The following is a 19411-nucleotide window of genomic DNA, read 5'->3' as shown; positions in this document are numbered from 1 at the left end:
AACCTTAAAAACATCTTTCCCCCACCCATTGCTCCTTCCCAGCTCTACCTCCTCCCCAGAGAGGCACAGGCAGACAGGGAATGGGAGTTATGGTCAGTTCATCACCTATTGTTTCTGCCACCACTCAGAGGGAGGAGTCCTGCCTCTGCTCCAGCGTGGGGGTCCTCCCAAGGGCAAGAGTCCTCCCCAGACTGCTCCACTGTGGTTCACATCACAGGATGCAATCATTCAGGCACAGCCTGCTCCAGTGTGGGTCCTTCACAATGTCACTAACCCAATCAGGAAACCTGCTGCAGCGTGGGTTCCTCTCTCCACAGGTCTGCAGGTCCCTGCCAGGAGCCTGGTCCAACAGATTTCCCACAGGTTCACATCCTCCTCTCAGGCATCCACCTGCTCCAGTTTGGGTTTCCGCCATGGGCTGCAGGTGGATCTTAGTATCTCTGTGGATCTCCAAGGGCTGCAGGGGCACAACTGCTTCACCATGGTCTGCAGAGAAATGTCAGCTCCAGCACCTGGGGCAGCTCCTCCCCTCCCTCTCCACTGACCTTGGTGTCTGCAGAACTGTTCCTCATATGCTCACCCCACTGTTCTCTGGCCACAATTACTTCTGTGCAGTAAACTTTTTTTTTTTCTCTTCTTAAATCTGTTACACAGAAGTGTTACCTCAATTTCTGACTGTCTTGGCCTTGGCCAGTGGTGGGTTCACCCTGGAGCTGGCTGGCATTGGACATACTGGAATGTTCTGGCAGCATCTCAAAGAAGCCACCACTGTAGCCCTCCAGCTACCAAAACTTGGCTATTCAAACCTAATACATACAGAGAAATATTTGAGAAATTCATCAATAAATCAGGTGTTTGCCTGTTCCTTTCATAAGAATAATTATTTTTAATTTTAAAAATGCACAGTAAGCCCTGCTCATATTTCACGTTAATTTACTTGTTCTCAGCTGCAGTTGTTACAATACAATTGGGCAAATATAGTTATTAAAAGTATTTCCACAGCAAACTACTTCACATTCAAACTCCTTTTAATTCTTCTGACCTGGCCATTGTTGTTCAGCATTAGAAGATGTAGTAAGCTAAGGAAGGGCCAAGGGCTCGTCTACCAAAGCAGCTACTCTTGAAAAGTTACTGCACTCCCAAATACTTATACCATGTTAAGTGCAAGAGGAGACCAGACTTGAAAAGAGACATAGGAAATGACTTGCCAGTACAGAACACCTATGCCTATGCCCTTGAAATTCAATGTGAGTTGCTGGTAATCATACAAATTTCCTTGTATTTTGTCTTTCAAATCTCTCTAAAGTTAAGGCGCTGCCTTGATAGACACCAGAAAATGGTTTTTTTATTCATAAATGTTCCATTTATGAATATCTGTCATAAAAGCATGTCACACATGAGACTACTGTCACTAGAACACTTTACAGAGAAAAAATTTAAGTACTTAAATTGCTTGTACCTAGTATGCTTCACCAGAAGTCACTTTAGCTTGTGGTTCATTTACAAGCTACACACACAAAAAATCAATCCGATAAGTGGAGAACAGGTGGAGAGCTGGCATTACAAACTCTTGAGACCCATTCAGCACTTGGCAACCTACTCCAAACCCTCCCTGCAATGCTGTTTTTCATCTTTTATCACTTAAAATTTATCTTTAGTCTGTCTGGATGGATGACATAAAGGTGGGAGCTAGCATTTAACACACAGCCATGCAAAAAGACCAGGCACTTAAGCACCAACCTAGTTGAAACTTCTCAAATAAGCTCTTGGACAAAATCCCAATGAAATAGATATGCGCTATTCCAGAGGCTCCTGATGTTGAAGAGCCTGTTTGAACTGTCTGATCAGCTTCAAACACCTATATTTTTTAATAATGCTGTTGTGTACATACAAAATATCAATGGCAGTCCAGAGAAAGAATATAAAGCAGCTCGAGAATAAACTGAATGAGCAGAACTAGAACTCAATTGATTTGATTTATAAAAGAAAACCCCAGTATACTATTTTTTTTAGCAAGGCAGACATAAGCATCAAAGGAAGGCAGTGAGTTCTTTCCTGAAAAATCTGTGATAAAAGACACCAAATGCTAAAATAAGCAATATACATATTCTTTTTTATAAGATTTATACTGAAACAAAAGGGACATTTTTTAAAACTTGTATTAGTGTCCATGTTTACAAACTCCTGAATAGATCAGCTGTACTGGGGGGCAAGGGATACACAAAAAACAATATACACCTTTAATTTGTTTCTACATATAAAAACCAACAACAAAGCCATGTCTGCATGTTTGCACAAATGGTCTGACAGATTAGACATGAGATCTAATAACAGCTGGGGAGGAGACAAACCTTCAGGAAATAAAGATAATTTTGCTGTTTGTACAGAATAAGTCAGCCAGAGTCAGACACACATTACACCACAACAATTAACAGAAATTTTCCAGAGCCTTAGAAACTACTTTATGTCTGTAAAAACACTGTGGCCTTAACAGTTGAGGCAGTGGGTGGAATAAAGGCAGACAGGCTGATATTAGTCACCTCCTCAGCACCTCCACGTAAACTGTCCTCACTGTCTTAAAGCCTGCAGTCTGCAGGAGCATGGGCACATAAATGCAGCACCTATCACCACAACTGGTTTTAACTTGCTGTTTAGCTTATTTTGTGGTAGTCACTTCAGGAAAACATATATGAGATACCTTCAGTCAACAACCAATCCTGCATTTTCCCTTTTTTGTCCTACTTAAAATAATCCAGCTTTATGAAGTCATCATAGTTCTTTCAGCTTTCTGCAGTCTAAGATTTACACGTCATGAACCTCATCTTTCATCTGACCTTGTAAAAGCCTCCCAAGAACACCCTCCCAAGCAGGCTTCCGAAGCTCAAGGGTGGGACTTAACTTTGCCTTACAACTACATCAGCGGTAGGATGGCCCTACAGCTTTATTTTTTACCCATCATGTGACTGTGTCCAAGGTAGTACCTCCCCTCTGCGGGTAACATGACACAACACAGGGACAGTTCAGGGTCCCCAGTGGCAGACGGACGTGCTCCCCACACTCCTTTAATGCATGGGGCTGTGCCCGCGGGTACATGTGCCTGCTTGTGCAGACTGGTGACACTTGGATAGGTCTCTGACAGGCAAGCACACCTAGGTTCGGGTCAGACTGCATTTCCCACAGGCCGCAGCTGCCGCTCCTTGTCCCGGCACGACTCCCGAGTCGTCAGAAGGATGCCCTCTAGTGCGGGAACGGCGCAAGGCCTTTTCCAATTCTGCCACATCACCGAGTATCAATGCAAAATTACTCACAGCAGCTGAGGCAAGGCACGGTGAAGGGCCGGATAAGGCTCTAAGGAAAGGACTGGAAGGCAACCGTCAAAGACAAGAGGAAAAAAACCTCTTCAACAGAACAAAAATCTGATCTCTCTGTTCCCAGCTGAATAGCAACCACTAGGAAATGGACATGAGTCAAATGCCAGTGCACTGGCTTCTAGTTAGTTTCTGCATGATAAACATCTTGCGTATCAACACTACAATCTCAAATTCATGAATCCTTTCTACTGAACTTAAAACTGCAATATGCCAAACAGTAGTTTTAACTGTCTCTGTAAGTAAATATGCCATTTATTTTGTTCACTATAAATTAAGAACAGTATTCAAACCTCAGACATTTTCCCTCTACTGCCATGCAGGGCTGGCAACCATCAGACCAGAGGGACCTGTATTTTAAGAACAACATTGAGGACCTGAGTCAGCCAGTGTTGTTCTTGCTGAACTACAGCATTCACAGAAAGCAAACACCATAACCAGATTTGTTTGAACTGGCACATATTTTAGGTTTATTATTATTTTACAGTATTCTCACATCTCTCATTAATATTAACTTTTATTCCAAATTGACAGCATAACTTCCTGCAAAGGCAGTGGCTGTGATGTACAGAATTACACTAGCATATGAGTAAAAGAATACTGTGCCATTACAGATGCATCTAATACACTGAAAGAAAATGCTTTTCTTGGTTTATTACTAAGCTTAGTATAAAGAGTACATGAATAAGTACATGTTAATAAGTAAACTAATGGCTGACTAAAGCATTAAATACCCCAGATGCTTCTGAAAACATTGCCTTGCAGATATAATTACAGTCTATATGTTTAAAAGACATATCCCAAACAAACTAATCTTGCAAACTGGAACAGAAGATACTTTTAATGAGAATTTATCTTCACCTTAAAGACCAAAGGCAGATAAAACCTGCCTTCTGTATAACACATCCTGAGAACTGTAGAGCCCAGCCTGAACCAGACATGTCCCTAGCTACTGCATCAATGCCATGGGTTTTTGATGCTTACACAAGGAGAGAGTTTCTGGGGGCCTAGCCCAGGAGCCCACGGCTGTAGCCTGCAGCGCAAGGCTTTGCAAGGGAATGTGGGCCACCATGGGTACCACCAAGCTCCCTCACTCCTAAAACAAAGGCATTTGTGAGAAAAGGCTTTATAACATTTCATCATTCCCAGCATCCTTTTCCCTTAAATGCTTCTCTGTCACATGAGATTAGAAAAGGAAAACAAACATGAAGGCAAACGAGAGAGATTTTGGTTGGCAGGCTTCTCGTTATTCATTTACTGTTTATTATTGATTTTTGTGCTCGTGCACAAGGATCACGTGTGCACTGGAAAGAGGACGATGGTAATGTACAGAGGGCTGTGTACACCAGGGAGCTTGTGGACAGAGCAGCTGTCTGTGGGCTCTCTGTGGCTGGTTTTTGGATTGTTGGTTGTTTATTTTAGACTAAGAAAGTCTCCAGTGTTCAGCCTGGACTAAATCACAAACTCCAGCTCTAGGGGTCCTCTGCCAAGATGCAAAGGGGTCATAACCCAGAGGGGAAGAGCTGAGATGCTGGGCTCCCCAGGGTGGGAGCTGTCCTCCCAGTGAACGAAGTTGGGTCGGCATTCACAGCCACGGAGCCCCCTTACAATAACCGAGTGGCGGCTGCTCTCACTCACACCAACAGACAACATGGGCCATCACAGCCCACAGCACAGGCAGGAGCATGGCAGCACCCAGACCCACACACTGCTGCCATCCAGCAACAAGAACTTCACTGCACCTAGGGAAGAATGGATTTGTAAGGAAGATATTGTAGGATATTTATTTCAAGCCTGTATTACTTCCTCACCTAAGTAGCAAACAATGCCAATTAGTCCCGCTCATCACTGACTCTGCACCCCAAATGATAAAGGTGTAGCCTCAAACACAAGGAGGACAGCACTGTAGTTTATTATATATATATTATTAACATAAATATAAAATATAATGTAATATATAAAAATATATTTTGTATAGATCATATAACATATTTTATCTATTACTGTATATATTGCTCAGAAACAAAAATAAAAACAATCATCCAACAACAGTATTGTTCCATAATCATTCACCGCCAGTTTGAATGTGGCCTGAAGAAAAACTGGGATTTTCAGATCTACCTGACTTACAGAAGAGTAGAATAGTACTTGAAGCACTGAAAGTTTTCAGTGAGTGATTTATTAATTACTGCGTTTGGCTTATGTCATGCAAAATTCATCACACTGTCAGAAAGCCTACAATACCTTGTAAAACTGAAAATTTATATTACAACTTCAAGAGTTATAAAAATGTGTGGCAAGAGAACTGATTAAAAAAATTTCAACATAAAAGCAGATAAGAAACTTTGCTGATTAGGTTTAAATAGGTCAACTTCTTTTCATGCTAAATGCCTTAACCTGCACTGTCATCAGTTCTCAGTGTCTTGATACCTGTTGTGTTTCAAATCCAGGAAGGCAGCAAATGTGCAAACTTATTTCAATTGCTGGGATGTGTATGAGAATCATTCATGCTATATACCCTCTTCTCTCGAGACTAAGGCAAAAAAAAAACTCTTGGGGCAACATTATCATTTCCTTAATTCAGTAGGAACTTTACCAACTGCTTCAAGGAGACCAGAATTGCAACACAGTTTTTCTCAAAATAATAATGGAAAGTTAATTTCAGTTTCACCTCATGATACCAGTCTATCAGCTAAGGCCTTCAAATAAAGCAATATCAGCCTTGAACAAGTAACACCTGCAAGACCCGGGACATTCAAAGATTACCCTCTGCTTTGGTGAGGACAAAAGGCAGAGAAATTAAACTATATCTGAAAAAGTCAGACTAAGTCATAAGATCTGTATAAAAACAGCTAAAATAGATCACAAACCAAATCCAACAAACCAAGACTATTTCAACAAAAGAAATAAGGACACGGCAAGGTAAAAAGCAGGATATGGTAGTTTCCAAAGTGAATACTTACATCATTTTTGAATGGGAACAAAACTGCTGAATGTGGAGGGAAAAAAAATTGAAGGGTAAGAAAAGAGACACTGTGACAGGGGAAAGTGAGATATAATTCAAAGGACTTAACACGTTCAAGACATGGTTAAGTGTAAAATTAAGGGAATGTACAGAAAGCAACTTGCTGAAGGAAATTACACTTGTAAAAGCAAGCCCCATATTGAGACAGTTTTAATAAATGTTTCAAATCCCTCAAATTATGCCAGAGTACTTCATATTTCTGTTTTTTAAATGCACATCCAAGCTACTGAGAATTTTTAGGACAACAATAAATTAAGCAATGGAAGTACATGAAAAAATAGGATGAAACACAAAATAAATAAATCATGACAGACCAATCAGATGTGCCCCTTTACTGAAAATATTCAGTTCTCTTACCAAGAAAAATGTGCAGCTCTAAACTGTCTGGATTTAAGTAAAGTACTGACAGTGCTATAGAAAGCTAGTTAAAACAGGAGATGGAGAAATCTGCAGCCAATCTGGATGGTGTGGAGAGCACATGGAGCTGCCAACTGAGCCTTACAGAGTATTTTCATTACCAAAACCAGGAGGTGCAGAAGGCAGGGAGCTGCCAAGGACACCATATCAAAGTTAATGGGGCAAAAGGCAAGGAACCAGCAAGGAAAACTATTTTCACTGGAAGGTGAGAAGGATTAATTACATTATATAAGGCAGTTAGTGAAACCTTACCTTGGCATATGATGGAGAGTGTACAAACCCAGTTATGAAATGGCCAGAAAACTGAAAGAATAAACTACTACCAGCAGAATCAAGGATATACAGCAGTTTTAGGAGAACAAACGAGGACAACCCAATTGACTCAATCTTTTAAGGAATGGACAGGCAGGAAAAACCCCGCATGAGTGCACTGGGAACCAGTCTTCATGGTGCTGCTGCTGCTTCTGCAGGTAAAGGAGAGAGCTGTCACGAGCACAAACATGTGCAAGCCAGCCACAAATACATCTACGTCAGAGTGAGATCAAAGCTTCTATCCATGAGAATTGTCAAGTTCTGGAAAATAAAATCTTTCATTGCAGCAGTTTATGGGAAGATAATGTAAAATATGACTGTGTATTGGAGTCAGGACCCAGAGAGGTCTGTACATCTCTCCAGTGCCACAGAGCACAGCCTGTATATACTCCTCACAGGAGGACATCAAGGGTGGAAACTTCACCTTCTGCAGAGCTGCTGACAAAACACTCTGAGGAAACCCTGTGGCTCAGACACCTGAGGAAACCCTGGAGCAAATCAGAGCTCCTTGGGACTTGTGTTCCCCACAAGACTATGTGGCTTTTGGGGTGACTGCTAACACAGCTGTCATCAGCAGTTTTAAGCAGTAAACTCTTGACAAGAATTTCTGGGAATATGTAGAACAATATGAACTGCTAAAGTGATTCACTTGTGCTTGTACCAATCCTCCTTTGTCCTGTGACCCAATGAACAGGATAGTCAGACACAGGGACCAGAAGGCACTTTATAACAGCACAGCACAATACAGGAGACTACTCCGAGCACGCAGATAAATCCATCAAGTCAAGCACTACAAAGAAGACACTTCTGGCTTCTAAGATCAGTAATTGTGCATTGCTGCAGCCCTGCACAAGACCTCCTCAGGTCCTTCTCTTCACAGGGAGGGCTCATCAGCTCAGCTGCAGCATCCGGCTGCTGCACAAAGTTGGCTTCTGCTCAAGAAGTATCTTGAGCCTCACCCTGGGACTCTGTGTCCCCTTGTCCCCTGCACAGGGGACGGAAGGCCAGCTGCAAGCCTTCTCTAACAGGCTCTGGTTTAACCTTCTCTTGGAAAACTGAGGAAATGACTTGCCTGAGACTCTAAGCTGAGATTTGTGTAAAACATACCAGATGGATACACTGCTATCAAGTTAACTTCAGTATTAAAAATAGCAAAAGAAATTTCACATGGAAGATTAAGTGCATTAGAGGATCATATAACCTTGCTTCAGACCAAGCCACGCCGTAAACAATTTTCAGCCCTCAGCATAAACATACAGGACATGACACGAAAACATTTAGTTATGTCAAGTTCAACATCTATGACATTCTCAGATTACAGGCATATTTTCTTGAGAAATAAATGGCCACCTTACAAAATAAGATGACGAGGATGATAACAACATTTCTTGTGCTTTAAATTTGATCTCTGAGTGTCTTGCCACTGCACACAAGATCCTGCATTTCAACCTAACATTCCTGACATTTAATAAGCCAAGTTTATTTGTAGAAAGTGAGCTGGAAATTAGTTCTCATGGTTGCAGTTGGCACACTACACAGAATAGGAATGTTAAAGATGACTGCATTTCATTTTTGCCCTACAGCTTTCATCCTTCTAATTGGTATATTTAAGTGCACTTAATCACTTAAGCAATGAGTCTACCACAGTGACAAATCTCCAGTTTAGACTCCACAATAATAAATCTTTGTCTTCTCTCAGCAGCTGGCGAGGTTTGATTTGGACTTTGAATTTAGGTCCTTTCCTCAAGCTTAACAGTTACAACTTGTTTGTTCTGTTTGCTGAAAGCGTGACATTAACTCTTGTCTTTAAATGCATTATTGCTGCTTAAGCTTAGTGTTCGTGGTGTTAAAACTGGTTGCCCTTCTGCAGTGCCCAACTAAGACACACACAAAACAATTCCAATTAGCCTGTGCTGGGTTTTCACAAAGCAACTTTAACTCATTAGTATTTACACAGCATCACTGGTCCACATGACACTTCACAGACATGAGGACAAACTGGAGTTTATAACACAACCCTTCAATAGATGCCTTCAGTGCCACAAAGAGCTAATTTAAAAACAGGTGGAAGGAGACTTCAGCCACCCTCTTCAATACCCAACAGAGGAGTAACATCCCCACAAACACCTCATAGTCTGTCCACAGGACCAGGATAGGCACTGTACATTCCTGAAACGGCTCTGGTAAAAAAAGGCAAAACTCAGGTGCGATCATCAAACCACAAGAGGAAAAACTACCTTCAGGCAGAAACGACTGGGGACTCTATCCCCCATATTGCTACAGGCTCTCTGCAGTACCTTAGCAAAAAACTTAGGCCAAAGTCTTTGAGAAATCATGCATATTAATTACCAGTGCAGTAAAGCCCTGGGCCTATGCTTGTGGAACAAACTAAACCACTGAAGGTTTGCAGCATCAAGGTCTCATTTCACTTTGCCTTAGTTCTCCCTGTACAGTTCAACAGAACTCCCGGGTGTATTCAACATTTTGACATGCATCTAGAGCAGGGCCTGATATTGCTAAATATAAAATACCTTCTTAAATAACTAATCTTGGATTAAAAAAGGGTGAATGCTGACTTGTTGTGGCAGCCACACAAAAGACTTCATTAGCTTCTGACAGCAATGTCCATTCCTTCAATCCAGAAGAAACTGCTTTGGCCCTCCAACCTAAGTCACCGCTTAAGTGGTTTTATTTGCTTTACCACTTGCCAACAAGACAAATAATTCTCCCTTAAGCACAGAGCTTGCCAGCTGACTGAACAACACACAAAAACCTTGGACTCGGCGGGGACTACTCTCTGGCATGCACACAAAAGTCCCGGCACATCTGGGACTATCAGAGCCTCTGTGCACAACATACCTGCACACCACCAGCAAGTGCTTTTAGCTGGGTCTGGGGCTTTTTAATCCTCAGCATGATAGTGTTTTAACTAGTCAGCTCTCCTGTTTACTGTGGGCCATTAGATTTCACTCCCAGTTTCCCCACTGAAGAGCCTGGCAATCCTCATTACCCTGAGAGTCTTAATAATACAAGAGCCAAAGATGGAGAGGCATAATATCTTTTGCCCTATCAGCTGGGTCCCAAAACACATCTTCAAAAATCTCTTATAAAAAACAACTCTAGATGTGCATTCCTCTCTGGGTTCAGTTTGCAGCCACCTCTTTTTTAAGATCTGTCTTCCCTATATTAAAGGCTACTTTAGTACCTACTACTTTCTTCCCACCACAGAGTTTACAGCATAACCTCTCCATTACAGCAAGGGCACTGCACACAGCATGTCTCACAGCCAGGCTGCTTCTTCAGACCGCTGATGATTTGGGCCCCAATTCTGACAAGTTAACATGAAGTTTACCTCCATATATTTAGGAAGCTCACTATATGTTTGTCAACTAGATTAAAGCTCTTACACCTCCTTAGCTACTATCAAGTAACTTCTCTGTGATTAGATAAACAGCTTGAGCTTCTTTAGGCTTACAGTGTGGTTTTGCTAGACTCTCCATAGCTCCTTTCAGAGAATACTTTTTAAAACACAGGCAGGTCATTCCCTCCAAAATCCCTGTTTTATGAAACATCATCCTCCTAATTCCTGCTAGGTGCTCCTCTCAGGCAGGCATCATGACCTTCTATCTTTCATTTAATGTACAGCCTTGGCACAGGTTTATGTATTTTTCTCTCTCTTTTCAGTCTTTGAGGCACTGACACAGTTAGCACTTATTTTGTCTTTCACAAATGCAAATTTATGATCTGGATTTTTGCATTTGCTTGGCAAAATAACCACAAAAAATATCTATTTTAAGTTCTTTATTTAACTTAGAATGGTGGTATTTTTGCAGCCACTCAGACAATTAAGACCTATGATCCCTGTGAATGATGGGGGGCTTATGTTCTTTCGAGCTAAATGTGTCCAGGCACTCAGTGGATGCTTTGGGAAAATCCCAGTACACATATGCAGTTTTAGGAGCATTTTGGCAGATTTTCATCAGCACACAGAGGACATCAGACTTCAGTTAGAAGCTGACAGTACAGCTCCATGGTTGTATATAGGTCAGTGTTACAGTAAGCTCACTCAAGATTTTATCAAAAAATATTTTGAAGGCTCTGGCTTACACATTTCCCCTGAAATACTGACTGCAAATCTTCTAGAGCTTTTGCAGTAAGAAAGTCAATTTCTAAAACCAGTATTTTCTAAAAACCTTGCATTTCCTACAAACTTCGCTCTGTTTCCAGCATCTGATGCTGACTGAAAAATTTAGCTCAACCAAAAAGTCAAGCTGGTGAAGAAATGACAAAATTCGTAGAAAACAAATATCATTGGGCATTGATCCAGCAAGTTTTGATATGGCTTTTCCCCCAAGAATCTCCAGTTTAATCTACAAAGATTTGTCTACTTCCTGTCAAAAGTAACATACTACATTGAAGCACATCATAATCTCTTCCATAAAAATTAAAGGGAGAGTTTCCAAGTGTACCATGATGAAAATACACATGCTTAAAACAGTTAAAACTTGTTTTATAATAACCTCCTGAATATTAGCCTACAGCAGTAAAAACTAATTTTTGCAAAACCCAAAAAGGCACACCAAAAAACCCTCTAACATCCAAACCCTGAATGGAGGCTCAGCAGCAACTACAAATGCTTTGTAGCAATGTGATATAACTGAAGATAGGGGTTAACAGTTATGAAAACACTGCTTACTTTAAACCCACTAAGTAGAAAATAAGATCAGTATGTAGTAAATATTTAATTTAAATTCTAAGAAATGCAAAAATTAATGCAAGTGATTTTGGGTCAGCGAGCAAACTATCTATCTGTAGCTAATTCTGTGAATTTCGTATGCAGGATTGATGCTGACCTTGACAGAAGTGGCCATGCGTTTGAAATTTTACTTTGAACAGTCAAGTTCTAAAAAATACCCCAAACAAATCTACATGGCACTTGCAGGGAGTTAAGAATTCTTCCATCTCCTTTGGTGGCATGAGAGTTTTGCTCCAGTCCTCTGCTGACTTGCCCACCACCACACTCACTTCTGTAGCTCGCACAGCAGATGCTTACAGGGAAACCCATCACAACGGGGGCAGATTGCTTTGAAGAAAGACCAAACAACCACCACTGAGTCTGCAAAACTAAAACTAAAACTAACTGTGCTTCAGTTTTTCTTAAAAGAAAGAATCTGTTCACTGGTTTTCAAACTATTTGAAACTCCCTGGCCTTTGTCAGGTTAATGTTTTCCAGCCCTCATGATTAACTGCACTAGGTTAAATTTATGAAGGGGAACAATACCTCCTGACCGGCTGTCAAGATGCTATCACAGCAAACACACCGACAGGCGGTGGCTTCAGAGGCCGAGCAGGCACTGGCAGCCCCAGCCCCTGCAGCCGTGCCCCCCAGCCCAGGGAAGACACACTCCCAGGTGTCCAGTGCCCAAAAACCCCTTCTGTCCTAAGGGTGGTTTTATTATCACAGCCTGCACACGCGCAGCTCCACACGGCCAAATTATCAGCAGCTGGGAAAAAGTGAAATTAGTTCAATTTTAATAACAGGCAAAAGTTTTCTGCTCTTACTTGAATTTGAGACCATGGGAATGAAAAGTTCTTTCTCACACTGCAGCTTTTTGAGGCACATTACACTAATGTGCAGTATAGATCTGCAGAGTCAGGAAGCCCAGAAAGGGAAGATCAGAAAGATGAGATGAGCTTCGCTGACAGCAGCCACCACCCTAATACAGCATAGCCCATACCTGAGAGGGAGGCTCCATCTCTCCATGTCCTGCAGTATTTCTGCTAATGAAATCACCCTCAGCTTTCCTGCATGGTTTAACACAAGGTAGTTTCATAAGATGGGTCCTTTCCAAGTGCTTTGCTTCTTGAAGTCAGTGCAATGCACACACTGCTGAACACATGTGAGGTGGGCCAGGCTGACTAAAAAAACCTCTCCATTTTGTGTCTTCTGAGAGATTCTTGGACAAAGAGAAAGTGTTGCTATCCTAAATTTACAGGACTTTGAACATGTTCGCTTCACCGCCACACAAACCACAGGGGTGAGCGGGAACCTGGTGATGGCCTGTGCTGCCAGCCCTGCTCCACACCAGCCTCTTCCCTCTCCAAATGGCCAGCACCATGCACAGCGTTTCAGGTTTCAGGCTTTAAGAAGTCTATTACCTGATCACAAGTCCCACATTAATTAAAATTTTAGCTATTTATTTCAGTAGGAATGTCATATTAGTTTTTAAAAATTATAATGAAAAAATATACCATGTTCCTCAAATAACAACTCTGTCCTAGCCACCACAAGGTGATGTAGTCTTGCTCTTCCAACCATGGTTACCCTGGGCCTGCTGACCTCAGGGGCCTGGCAGGACAACTTTATTTGTTTTCTTCCGTTCTGCAGGCTTGTAATGCTCCCTTCTCTATTCTCTAGCAGGTCAGCTGGTAACACCACAGGGCCTTGCTCCAGCACAGCTGAATAATAATACTCCACAGACACCAAGAGAGCCAGACTCAGCCTACAGCTCATACCCGTGTATTTATTTTTTGCACTTTTAAGAAATCAATTTATCTGATTTCTCTACCCTCGGCAAGCCAGAGGTTCCCTCCTGTCTGCCTTGTCACAAGCCAGTCATACTTAATGCTCTGGTCATTAAATCCATCTTTCTGTTGCACTTTGAAAGGATAAATAAAATCATCAGAAACTGTTTAACTTCAATGCCTTTTTCCTTCTTAGGATTTGACTAGAAATCCAAATTCTTATGTCAGGAAAAACAAGCACATTTTTAGAAGAGGTGTGTCTTGGTTCAGATTAGTGTGGCATTCAGAAGTCATGCAAGTGCCAACATGGAAAGAAAAGACAGCATGTTATATAAAATAGACATGTTTAATTATTTTGGAATAAGATGGTAACAGCCGCTTCCTCAACTGCTTATTCTGTATTTAATATTCTAGCCTGGCATATTAAGTGTGCTTTCTTGCTTCCTGGCTAATGCTATGGTACAATAGTTCAAACTCTCCTATTCATAATTTTATTATTCAATCTGGATATCAAACCTTAAAAAATTAAAAAAAAATAAACCACATGAAACACCACAAACAGACTTAACATTTTTATATTACAGACTAGATTTCCCTTTGGGTATATCACAGTAATGTACTCCACTGAGGACACTGGAATTATGCTTGGCCAAACTGAGGACCTTCAGCCGGGGAGCTCACTGAAACACAAAGGATGACCAACACGCACTAATGCTTGAGTGTGCACATCTGTACAACATTGAAAGAGGGGGAAAAAGTCCCCACAGTTCTTACTCAGACTTTCTGATACAAGTAACCAACCACCCATCTATTTGGTGAAACCACCTGCAATGACTCTGACTGCTAGTGGTGCACAGCTTGCTGCCCTGTCCTTGCCAAAAAGCAATTTAAGGCTGCATGAACACTTGTGATTGCTATTTCACCACTGGATTTGAAGACTTTCAGACATGCAAATCCCACAGGCTCATTTATCAGCTGATTCAAGTTTGCTACAAATTAACACCTGATTATGACAAAATTGAGTTTGCCCTCTTCTTCTAGTCATCAATTCTTGTAATTCATTATTAAAAGGCCATTTCTTTCTCTCTCTCCATGACAATACTGCCTTACTGTAATCTTATTCTGATGCTTCTCTCCAGCCCCGGAATCATTTTTCCACTATCTTCTCCAGCTTTTCCACTTCCTTTCCTTTCAGAAATACTAACACTAGCTATGGGAAAACAAAATCATACAGCAGTAGCAAGCACCAGGCTCTTGTGGTAGGTGCCCTCCCATACATGCCACACTAGTCCTTCATATCACAGCAGCACTCTGTGGGCTCTTTTTAAGGTGTCTGATCTAAATCTCTAAAACCTTTCTAAATCACTACTTCATGAAGTACAAACCATACCTGTGGAACCATGTTTTTTTAACTGGCTGCCTAAGCCTGCCTCTGGTGGTACAAAAAACCAGTTTGTTTGACCTCAACTCACCAACAGATCCAGCCTGTTCTGCGAAAATACCCACTTCTTAAATCACCCTACTATTTCTTTATGTCACATAGAAGTTTTAGTAGCAACATTTACACATTTATTTTCACATCACTGAAACTGATGTGATTGATATCATATCATCAGTTGCTGTGGTACTTCATGATCAACCTTAAACTAATGGCAGTAGAATCCAACTGTAATCAGCTGGGGGGAAGACAGTCCACAATAAATTAAATCTGTTTTAATTCATTCACAAAAGTTTTGAAAAACTAAATAAAACAAAAAATGATCATGTTATTACTGGTATTAATTTTTAATAAATTCCATTTAGAAACAGATGATGCATAAAGACCATGCTGTGCCTATCATTCTCCCCAGTAACTCATTTTTATCAGGCACTTTGGGACTTTCATCAGCCTTTTTAAACTCCTCAAAGATTTCATACTGTCATTTTATTTGCATTTTAAGACATTTCAGTAAACCCCAAGATGACTCAGCTGGAGTAACATTTCAAATGAGAAAGTGCATCAAGAATTAGTTTGTTCAAAACTCAGGAAGAAATCAGAGGGGGTTGATTAGGTCTCAGATGGATGCCTGTGATTTTTTGCAAGAGCGAAAATTATAACATAAAGCATTCTGACATTTCTCCTTGACAAGCATGGCCTGCAGTGTTTACCTGGAATGTACGTATGACAAAAATTAAGAGCAACAAAAATTACTTCCTGTTCTATTCAGCATGTGGTAATGTCAAAAGAAACAGGATCTTGTCCAAAGACATACTGTGAAAATTTGACCAAAATTGCATTTGAAGTTTATAATTTATAAATGCAATTTATAATTGCCTTTATGCTTAAAGTGAACGCTGCCTTATGCTGATTTTTTTTTTTTAATTCTTCTTTGATGCTGGAATTGCCAGAGGCTTATCAAATGAAAACAGCCCAGAGGCATGGGTGAAAAACGCTCAGATGACGTTTGACTTCCCAGCAGCAGGGATGCCACATGGGTTACATCTCATCTGCCCCAAAACTAATTTGTCGTCTCCATCAGGGGATTGGGAGGGTGGAGGGGCCAGAAATTAAATTATGAAAGTAGATGGGTAGGAAAAATAAGCAATTACAAGATAAAGCCATAACTGCCCAATCCAGACCCGCTAACAGTACGTAAATTACTGCTGATTCAGTACAGCAGCGGCACACTACCTGAGCGAGTCTGAGCACCCAAAGCAAAGTCCATTGCAACAGCGATAATCTTCCAGCGAACTTACACTCTCATTATTTATTATCTTTCAGAAAAAGTAGCTGAGATCTAATATTTATCAGAAACACAACTGAAGTTTTAATCTTGGTTATTAAGAATGCTTGAGTGCTATATGAACAGAATAAACAGCCTAATCCAGGACTCCAACACCCGAGGGGGCGGCGCTGGGCGCTCCCTCACGGGCACCCCCGGCTGAGCCACCCCCGGGGCAGGGCAAGGGGGCAGATGATCACAGCCTACCTGTGCTTAAATTGTCATTGATCTTCAGCGGCACCCTTAAGATGTAGACTAGGAAGAGCATGATGAAGAACCACAGTGTCCAGAGATAAGTCCAGGACCAGACGATGCAAGACTTGAGCTGTTCCAAAAAGCCCGTCCCAGCTTCAGCCATGTTTTTTTGGAGAGAAAAGAGGAAAAAAAAAAAAAAAAGAAAAAGAAAAGAAAAAAGAAAAAAAAAAAGGAGGGGGGAGACGGAGTGTGGGGGGAAACCAACGCAAACGCTGCTCTCTACTGCCACGAGCTCTCAGCGTGTGTTTGTGGGATGGTTCACCCTCTCTCGCTGGCCGGGCCGCCTCTCCCCCGCCCGCCACACGCACCGCCCGCCGGGCGCTGCGGGTGCCCCCGGGGCGCTGCCGGCTCTGCCCCCGCTCGCCGCCGCGCCCGGCGAGCCTCGGCGAGGGCTGGCCCGAAAAAATGGACTCCTCCGAGTTCCCCTCTGGCCGAGCGGGTGGGGACGTGCTGCGGTGGCAGCGCCGGACCTGCCCCCAGCCGCACTCGGCCGCGCCCCGCGGCTCGGCCCCTGCGCTCGGCGCCCCGGCCCTGCCCGCGCCCGCCCCGCCGCGGGAGCGCCGCGGGAACGGCGGCACGGGCGGGCAGAAAGGCCGTGCAGCTTTTTCCCCCCACGTCTTTACGATTTTGAACAATGATTTCTGGCGGCATTTTCACCGCGCAACAGGACTTTAAGCCTAAAAAGCGCTCGCGTAGGATGTTTTTTTTTGCTTTTGAGCTTCTTGCTGGGATAATGAAACAGGCACAGAAGTCCCTGCGTGCGTGTGTTGGTGTGTACAGTGCCCAGCAGAGTCCTGAACTGCAAAACTCACCTCCTTGGAAGATAACTGTATAGCGCAATAAATGAGTGGGAAGGGACCCATACCTACTTCCACACCCCCCGCCAAGGGCAGGGAAGACACCCACTACATATGTGTCTCGTTCAAGTAGTGTCAGTAAAGCATAAACTCCAAGTCAGTAAATTGTACTTTTGAGAAATACATTTTGCTTCTTCCATGAATGACGTATTTATTCATGAAACAAGATTTGACAGCAGAATGTGATAAAAATTCAGGTCGGCAAACACGGCTGAACCCTCTTTTCTTCTTTTTCTTTTTTTTTTTTTTTTTTTTTTTTTTTTTTTTTTTTTTTTTTTTTTTTTTTTTTTGTGTGTGTGTGTGTGTGTGTGTGTAACACAGCTTACAAACATTTAGGTAAATATGCACCGCATACTGCAATTTCTTTGGATCTCTCTCCTGTGTTTCCACAATCTGTATCCAGTGGGATAACACTCTCCAGCATCTTAAGAAACAGGTTTTATTTATAAACTATTACCAAAAGAAAAAAAATACTTGAAAATTTCTCCAACTGGTAGTAACCAGTCCGACCTGAGATTTTCTAGTCTGCCAAAGAAATACTCATCACAGAGAAAAACATAGTAGGTTTCCTATAATGTTTACAATACCCAAAAGCATTAAAGAAAAACAAATCTGTAGCTGTACAAATTGATACCTTCTCATGGTAGCAAAGGCATGAAATTTGTTCTTCCAGACTACTGCAGGACTTGAAGATGAATGAACACTGGCTGTGTCTTCTGCATCTGATAGTGACAGGATCTTCTGATTAAGGGACCATGGTCCCCATATAAGAATATTGGTGCAGGACTGATAGAAGTTTTTTCTTGCTAATAAATCACAAAACTTTTAAAATTAGAATATACAGATTAACTACACAAAAGGTCATTTATAGTTTAATTACATACCAAAGAAAACCACATTTCAAAATTTTCAGCTTCCCCTTCCAGTTTTAAAGGGAAGAAATTCTTAATACATTAGGTCACATCTGAAAAACCTCAACCTTATTCAATCATGCAGTTATTTATAAATCAGAATATTCCTCTCACATTTTCTCGTGTATTAGCAAAAATACCAAGGCAGTAGGCAATTTTTCACTTTTATAAATTTTCCTCTACATATTTTAATTTTCAGTAGATTAGTGCTTATCTTAAAAAAATGCCTATGACCAATTTATTTTATGTATGAAACACAGAGATGGTGTATAGGGCTTTTCCGAATTTTCCTATTATAAACAATGTTTCTCTATTGTCTTTTATTGAAAGGCAGGAGTAAATTGTGTTGATTCCTCCAGCTCTGCTTTCTTTATATCTCTTGTATTACTAGAAGATCAAAACACTATGAACTGTGCCCACTTAAAGCACAGTTATTAATTTTATGCCTTCCTTCCTCTAAGCACCATTGCTTCTTCTTCCCCTGAAATTACAGAAATTATTAATACTTTGTAGTCATGTTATGCATTTCACTTCCACATCTTCATTGTTTTCACAGTGAGCATAAAGTATTAAAAAAAAATAAGGATTTCTCATTGGGTGCTATACAAAGGAAAAAACCAACAAAAACCACCCAAACAACCAAACAAACACAATAGCAAAAAACAGTGACACAAACCAAACAAAGAAACCAATCAAACAGATCAAACAAACAAAAACACCAACCTCCCAAAACCCTTAAAAAAAAAACAACCCAAGAAAAAACCCAAATAAGACCCCCAAAAAACTCAGGAAATTAAAAGCATGTGTCCAAATCCAAATGTTTGTGTGAGGTGACAAGCAATTATGCACTAGGTATCATGACTCACAGCTAGCTTTGTGCATTCATATGACAAATTACATTTCTGCTGTTTGTTTTAAAGAAGCACCTAAGCTGACACTCAAGGCAAGTTCACTGTTCAGGCTCTATTTAACACAAATT

The 19411-nt window shown here is 41.4% G+C and overlaps 1 protein-coding gene across 1 annotated transcript in view; it reads right to left on the bottom strand.

Moving 5' to 3' along the window:
• Nucleotides 1–16976, bottom strand: part of ST7 (suppression of tumorigenicity 7) — a 133715-nt gene extending 116739 nt beyond the window's left edge. The window contains exon 1 of the mRNA XM_053943449.1: nt 16617–16976. Within this exon, the coding sequence (XP_053799424.1) occupies nt 16617–16767 (151 nt within the window). The 5' untranslated portion in view covers nt 16768–16976. The remainder of the gene's footprint in view (nt 1–16616) is intronic.
• Between the last annotated feature and the right edge of the window lie 2435 nt (nt 16977–19411).

The sequence above is a fragment of the Vidua chalybeata genome, chromosome 5 (assembly GCF_026979565.1).
Source record: "Vidua chalybeata isolate OUT-0048 chromosome 5, bVidCha1 merged haplotype, whole genome shotgun sequence".
NCBI classification, from domain to species: domain Eukaryota; kingdom Metazoa; phylum Chordata; class Aves; order Passeriformes; family Viduidae; genus Vidua; species Vidua chalybeata.
This window is presented reverse-complemented; position numbering and strand designations above follow the sequence as displayed.